The 7,885-nt window shown below is 48.9% G+C and overlaps 1 protein-coding gene across 1 annotated transcript; it reads left to right on the top strand.

The window, feature by feature from the left end:
• The first annotated feature begins 2,971 nt into the window (after positions 1 to 2,971).
• Positions 2,972 to 5,800, top strand: LOC123105441 (uncharacterized). The gene has a single exon (XM_044527512.1). The coding sequence runs from the start codon at positions 3,251 to 3,253 to the stop codon at positions 5,573 to 5,575; it is 2,325 nt and encodes a 774-aa protein (XP_044383447.1). The 5' UTR covers positions 2,972 to 3,250; the 3' UTR covers positions 5,576 to 5,800.
• The last annotated feature ends 2,085 nt before the right edge of the window (positions 5,801 to 7,885 follow it).

Raw genomic sequence — 7,885 nt, 5'->3', positions numbered from 1 at the left:
AATCTATCTACTATATGTACTTGGGTAGACGAAGGGTCAGCTTGTTGCCGTGTTTTTTGTTACGGGACTCGCAAAGTACTGACCCCTGCAATTTTATATAAAAAAAGAAAAAGGAAAAAATATTCCCGGGTTTCCGTTAGCCGAAACTCGGCAAAGATAAACTGTCGTCACGGCTCCAACGCCTACTCGACAACGAGGCCCACCTTCCAGACTTGCCTTGTTTTTTGTGTCGGGAACTAGGTGAACTTATGATTCTGTCGAGTTTATTTTGTTTGCTGAGTCTTTTTTCGTTGGAACTAGGAAAAATATGAAGTCTGTCGAATTGCTTATCACTACCAAGTCCAATTTTGAATCAAACTCGGTAGACACAAACTTTGTCAACTCCTCGATAGAATGAACTCGGCAAATTTTGGAACTCGGCACAAAACGAGATTCCAGCAGCGAGAGCCATATGAGTGATACAGTTTCTTATATAGTACTTATAAGAGCATCTCTAGCAGATTCCGCATCCCGCCGACCCACAAAACGCATTTGAAGTTCGCGGAAAAACGGTTTTGCGGGCCGGTGCGGACGGCAGCAGAGGTAGACACCGCAAACGGACCCGTATAAATGGATATTCACGGAATATGCTCTTTTACGGGTCGGCTTTGCAGGGTCTGGTCTGGCGACGCTCCCCTCGGCCCGCAAATCCAAATTTGCACCTCAATTGACACAACATAATGCATTTGCACGAGCGCTTGACCCATCCGGGGTGCTTCGGCATGCCCGAAGTTAGCCGCAGCACTGTCTGCGTGCAGTCGTCGCACTGTATGAGCAGCATCGGCGAGCCACAGAGCCTCTGCGCGAGCGCCGAGCCCGGCGGACGGCCGACCGAATCCATGCCCGGAAACCGTCGACGGCAGCGACAGGATGAAGCCATACCTGCATGCGGCGATGCGACTTTGCTGGGGCTGCGGGAGATGCTCCCCGACCATTCCATGGCTTGGAGCAGCCACCGGCGGCCGAAAAAGTCAAATCCGGCCACCCGCAATGAAGGGTCGCAGATCCGCAACTTTCCGGCCCGTCGACACAGGAAGGAGGACGGAGGGCAACCTCGTGCGTGTGGAGGCCTTTCGGCGTGCTCCCGCCAGCTACTTTAGCCGGAACCTTGGGCGGCGGGGCGAGGGGGAGAGGGGATGTGGTTAGTGGGGAAAAAGCGCGGTCTGAAATGTCCTCTCCACCAACCGCTCCCGCTATATGCAGTGCACCGATGGGCCGCGGGGCGTATTCGCATGTTGGGGACAAGATTTTGCCGCGCTCCTCAAACTTTTTTGCAGGCCGGCCACCTTTGCGTGGTCTGTTCGGGCAAGATTTTCCGCGTCGACCCGCATGCTAGCGGTTATTTTGCAGGTCGTGGCTTTTTGCGGGGTCTGCTAGAGTTGCTCTAAGTCACTTCATGAGGCACAACCCGTAGAACGGATGGGCACAGCATTTTGCCCATACTTTATAAAGAGCTTTATAAAAAAGGAAATAAAGACTCAAAGATCATGGCATCATTCATATGCAGTAGCTTGCAAATGACTCAACAAGGTTTCGTGCAATTCCTCGGGGGTTACCAGCTGGAAAGATTCAGTGAAGAGCACCCTAAGAAAGGTATTTTAAAAGTCATCCACATGCGACGCAGAAAAACATTGTATGCCTTGGAGTATGTAGATGTGATGGGGTGCAAGTAGTAGACCATTTGCATGTATGCAAATAGGACTATACAGCTTATGTCATCGAGACTCATTTGGAACTTGAAATTCCAGAATATATCAACTCAAAAGCCACAAATATGATCTAGTCTTTATTGCCGGTTTTGTCTTGGTGAGAGCTTCAATACTAGATCTCATATGTGTGTCTTCTAACAGTTATATCCCTTAAAACTCACTGCCAAGTAATTTGTAAAGTTGCCACTGTATTAGAAACCATCGTTGATACGAGCCAAGGATGAAAAAAAAATCTCAATCGACAAATGGTTTAAGCTACACAAAAAAATTTAATTTACAAATTTCAGCAGTTAATGCACTGAAAATAGCAAATACTCTTCAATATTTACGTATGCGCTTTGCAAATAAAATATGTCATATACATGCAACGAGCACACAAGAACATGGACGCCGCAAATAAAGGGACCACGGTGGTTAGCAAGCACATGCAGGCACGCTGCAAACAATACCATTCTTGTTAGGTTAGTTTCGCACAAAAAAAAAGTAAGGAAAGGAGATGCTGCAGCTACAGGACAGATGCCTATTCTTTTCGCGCCATACGTACCGCGAAGATCTGGAGTGTAGCAGACGTAAGGTTTCTTTTCTAGAAATTTCAGAGTTCAGGCGACCAAACAGTCTGACTTTCTAAAATAACCGCAGACGCAAGGTTTCTTGCAAAGAGTACTCACGCCGTCAGGCGCATCATGTAGCAGGCGTAAGGTTTCTTGCAAACAAGGGTCACGCTACATGATGCAAAGAGTCTCACTTTCTAAAATAACCACAAGGTCGTTTCTTATATCTCTGCTTGATACATTTAAATATGGCTACATTTAAATATATATATTTTGCGGGTGGCTACATTTAAATATGGCCGGTACTATGCATCTGTCCACCGATTAATCAAGGACCCTGAAAGCGCCACACGCGTGGCACAAACACATTACAATTCTGAACGTTTTTTATAGCAAATTTTAGTTGTTAAGCATGGCGATTTTTTTTGGATGGCAAGTTTCAGTTTTTTTGGATTTACTTTTTGTTTCCGGATGACAACTTTAATTGTAAAAAACAGCAGGGCCGTGGTGCTTCATGCAAGATGTGTGGCACTTATCATTTGTGTTAATCAATGGGTCGCCACGCAAGCCGTCAGATGGCCTCGATCCAGGACATCGGATCGGGGCGTTCCGACTCGCCGCCCGTACCCCCACCATCCTTCGTGTAGTCTTCTCCCTCTCGATGAATCATGTCCGTCTGCCGGCTCACCACACCTGCCACCACGCGAGGTCACTACACTCCGTTCATCGTGCACCTCCGCCCTCCCTCCTCCCCTGCGCCTCCTGATTCTAATCCTTTTCCTTGGAGTATTGAGAGACCAATAAAGAGAAAGGGCAAGTGTCATACTCTTTACTATAACTATGTGCATGATTCTTGTACCTGTGGACAGTACTGCCACTTCCACCAACCAGCTACAACACTAACCTAGCTCTAGCTAGGTACCGTGGCTGCTCTTGCACGGTCACCTGAGGATGGCGGGCATCAACTCAGCAAGTCCACCACCTCCGTTCCAACCACCCCCTAGTGCATTCTGCGATAGTAGTGGAACGCTACAACCCTTTGTGTATAACCTCACCATCTTCTATGCTGAGGCCAATCTTCGGGGGAACGAGGCGCCCCTGGTGGCCACATCCGTGGTCATGTTCGTCCTCGCCGTGCTCTTCTTCATCCTCAACCTTTTCAGCCGTTCCTCGGATGCGAGCGCCATCCTTAACCCTACTGTCCGCCTCTTCCTCTCCACCTCGCTCTCTCTCTTCCTCCCCGCCATGTCATACCTCTATTCGGAGGCCAAGAACGCCGTCGGCCAGACGGCGGACCTCTCGGTTCGAGCCCGGACGATCCTCATGTGGATGTTCCTTGTGGAGCTCCTCCGCAAGAAGGTGGAGGCGATCCTGGTCACCGCAGGCATGCAGGGCTATTCGGACACAATCAACAGCGCCAGCCGGGTCGTCTGGCTAGGTAGCCTCGTCTTCTTCAACCTAAGAAGCGCCGGCAAGAAGGCATTGTATGGATCCCTGTGGGTCCTTGCAGCTGCCAAGTTGGTGCAGAGGTTCGTCACCGTAGAGCTGGGAAAGCGTTCTTTCGCCTATGGCAAGAATCCCCAGCTTATCGCCTCTTACATGACCCAGATGCTGAAGCTACAAGGTGAGGCAGCTGGGTCGGATGTTTTGAAGGGGTGCAACTATGCCGTGATTGGCGAAGAGGAGCTGAAAAAGAAGGCCGGCCCGAAGGGTTACAAGCTCGACGAGCTGGAGAAGGCAATATCAGAAGCGGACTCCAGCGTCGTCACGGTTGGCAAAATCTGGGCCCTCGCCGAGAAAGACACGCTGCTGCATAGGGACCCGAAGCTGAAGCGGCTCTGCCTGTCCTTCGCCCTCCACAAACTGCTCCGCCGGAGGCTGGAGGAGTTCCCCATAACCGACGCGGAAGCCTCCAACTGCCGCGACCTCGTCTTCAAAGGTCTTTGGCGAGAGGGCATGGGTGGGGAGGATGCCATCCAAGTGTTCAGCGACGAGCTCCAGTTCCTCTGCGAGTACTACCACTCCGTTCTTCCGGTGGTCTTTGCCAGCCCCTTCTTCTTCGTGCACAACTACATCCTGTTCCCCATCATTGTATGGGCATTCTGCATCCTCATGCTCATCTTGTGTAGCAACGGGGACGTGCCCTACGCCTTGCACAGCTTCAGGACCGACAACTCCGTCATGTCCGGCGGCGTCCTGAGGATCGCCAGGTGCGTCCTGGGGAAGGTTTGGGACCTGTCGACTCCTTTCGTGTTCTGCAGTATCGACATATCCATCACCATCCTGCTCATCCTCGCCTTTGCCTACGAGGAGGTCTGGGAGTTCATCGTGTTCCTGATCTCCAACTGGTTCATGGTGTCCCTGCTCTGCAGCCACACCTCCACGCCGGAGTGGCGCACGCACCCGCTTCTGAGAAGGATCATCCCGTCCATCGTCTCGGTGAGGAACACCATGAACCAACCTCAGGTCTGCTTCAAGCAGTTTTCTGTGCTATGGTTCAGCCGGCTGTCGTTGCCGCTGCCCACCAGGGAGGTTCCCGAGGAAGCCAAGACGTTAATCATGGAGCGTCTGGCTAGGGTCAGCCGCGACGCTCCTCTCAGCAACGGCATGTCTGTTCTGCGATCAGCCGAGCACCGTCTGTCGATACAGTCACATGAGCTGTCGTGGGCGTGCAAGAGCGACAGCATCGCTGAGGTGATTCTCACGTGGCACATCGCCACGGCGCTGCTGGACGCGACCTACCGGCGGCAGAGGGGCACGCGGCCTGAGGACGGACGCGAGGCGGCCACGGCGTTGTCCGGATACTGCGCCTACTTGGTCGCCTTCCATCCGAAGCTCCTCCCGGACGACAAGGACGGGACGGAGCTGGTGCACGCGGACATGAAAAAGCAGCTGAGAGAGGAGATGGGAGGCTGGTGGGGTTACTACTGCTCCGGCGAGAGCGACCGGTACACCAAGCTGATGGAGGTCGCACGGACCAAGCAGGAGGAGTCCACAGTGATTAGCAAGGGAGCAAGGCTCGGGAAGGTTCTGATCGACAGGTACAAAGATGACGCACGCGAGAGAGTGTGGAAGCTGCTGGGCGACCTCTGGACGGAGGTGGTGTTGCACGTGGCGCCGACGAGCAGCGAGCTGCACATGAAGGCCCACAAGGAGGCGCTGGCGGAGGGCGGCGAGTTCATCACCGTGCTCTGGGCGATTGTCACCCACACCGGCATAGCCCGCCCACCAGAGCCGGCAGAGGTAGCGCTTCGCTCCATTTCCATTGCGGGTTAATTAGATCGACTTGGTTGTCCGTGCATGTGTGTGGGCTTGCGTGTGTTTGGAATTCAACATTTGCACTTGGCTTGGTGTGTTGCCGTTAGTAATTGATATCGATCGTTTTAGCGTTCAGAGTTTAGAGTTCAAGGTTCAGCTTTTGTACTTGGCTCATGACTAGCTAGCGAGGGAGACTTCTGAGTTCTCTCGTGGGGCCTATAATTATAAATACTTGTCGTCTCAGCAGCATACCATCTCTACCTAATCTTTACCTTATATATACAATAATAAAGTAAACTGGGTTTTTTTCGTCTGTCATGGAATTTTTTCAGAAAAGTCTCTCTATTTCAGAGAATTCAACCTGCAGTCATACTTTAAGTTAAAACGAATCGTTTTTTATATTTTACACAATAGTCCCTGTATTTTGTTGAAATTAACCCACAGTCCTGATTTAAGTCACACCCGAACCGTTATTTTACATTTTTCGAAAACCCCCTAATGTTTTAGGTAATTCACCCACGGATCATATATTTAAGTCAAACAATGTTTTTTCAAATCATCCATATCTTTTAAACCGCAACTCCGATTTGAACATGTTATATATGAAATTCGATTAGAAAAATATGTAGAATATAAATATGAGATTATTTTCACCTGTTAAGTATTTAAATATTATTTGGAATATATTTAAGTCAAATAAATGATTTTTTAAATTATCCGTATCTTTTAAACCGTAACTTCGATTTTAACATATTATATATGAAATTTTATTAGAAAAATATGTGGAATCTAAATATGATGTTAATTTTACCTGTTAAATATTTTTTAATTGTCATTTTGGGAGCAAACTTATAATTTATAGCGTAAGATCCGTTTTCCTTTCGGACCGGCGGCGACCCGGATTGCAAATAAACACCCCACTATAACAATATAGGGAAAAGAAAATATTGATAACTACACATGCATACCTCTGAAAAATGTCGCAGGGGAAAACAACAGATTTCTCATCACGAAAGTGAGAGAGAGAGAGAGAGGGAGAGGGAGAGGGAGGAGAGAAGGAGAGAGAGACACCTTAGGATTAAACATATTCAAACACGTTTTTTGTGTGTGTGAACACCAAGGCCATCGCCAGCGAGGGTGAGAAGGAGGATAAGCGCAACACAAATATGGTGCCTCGCAAAAATAAAGAAGATGGACCTATTGTTGTCTTGGATGATGGTTGTTGGGTTAAGAGTGTGTGTTATGTTTTCTCTCCCGTTGCAACGCACGGGCTCTTTTGCTAGTAATAACAAAGCACGTAGGATTTCTGCCCGTCCGTCACTCCTTTTTGCAAAAAATCCCTGTGTTTTTATGAAATCAACCAGCAGTTCGGATTTAAGTCACACCGAATCATTATTTTACAGTTTGCGTCAATGCCAGTACATCCCTTCGCGGCCAATTGTTGTGTATCCGTTCTAGCGATTGCGTCAAGCTATGCTGCCACGACTGCTCGAGTTGGGGCAGCGGCGGCCCATAGGGTCGTGTGAATGGCCGAAGGCAGGGGAGCGGCGGCGCACGGGGTGCTTGAGGACGATGGCAGTCTAGCGGCTGCGCATGGAGGAGACGCAGTGATAGCGAGAAAGAGATGGAGAGGTATAGGCAGAATAGACATATTTTTTTCCCACTAGGGATGGGTAAAATTATAGGGGGAGTTGCATCTCCCGCCATTTTTTTAGGGAATGATCTCCTGCTATTAAAAGGTGAGATTAGGTGATATTTTTATAATGAAGTACCCCTCGTCCCAAAATAAGTATCAACTTTGCACACATGTAGGACGGAGGGAGGGGGGGTGGTATTTGGAAAGAAAGGATAGAGAGCAAGTTTTTTTAACCCACCTCACTATCTACGTGAACTCTGCCACTTCAACTTTAGAAAAATCTAATTAGATTGGATGGCAAAGATTTCTCTTTTTTTATCCTTCATATGAATGGAACAAAGTTGTAATATAATACTACTACACTACAATGTAATAAAGTTGTAATATAATACTACTACACTAGAAGCTTCTCGGCGGAGAACTGATTGCTACCAGAAGATTCAAAAGAACTGCCATGACCGTGAGCTTTCAATCAATCAATCTAGATACGACCACCGGTGGCTCTCGTTTTGGAAATGTCATACATACCGGTCCGGTCCGCAGCATCGCCATCGGCTAGCGTACGTGTTTGCTCGCTAGCTAGCTCTACCGTGGGAATGTATCTGGTGCACCGGGGCAATTTGTGCTACCGGTGCTCCGGTCGCTCGTTGCACATTCAAAAATGTTCAAAAAATTCCGGAAAAAATCTAGTG

The sequence above is a fragment of the Triticum aestivum genome, chromosome 1B (assembly GCF_018294505.1).
Source record: "Triticum aestivum cultivar Chinese Spring chromosome 1B, IWGSC CS RefSeq v2.1, whole genome shotgun sequence".
In the NCBI taxonomy this organism is placed as follows: domain Eukaryota; kingdom Viridiplantae; phylum Streptophyta; class Magnoliopsida; order Poales; family Poaceae; genus Triticum; species Triticum aestivum.
Note: the sequence above shows the minus strand (reverse complement) of the source record. Positions and strands in the feature narration are given on the sequence as shown.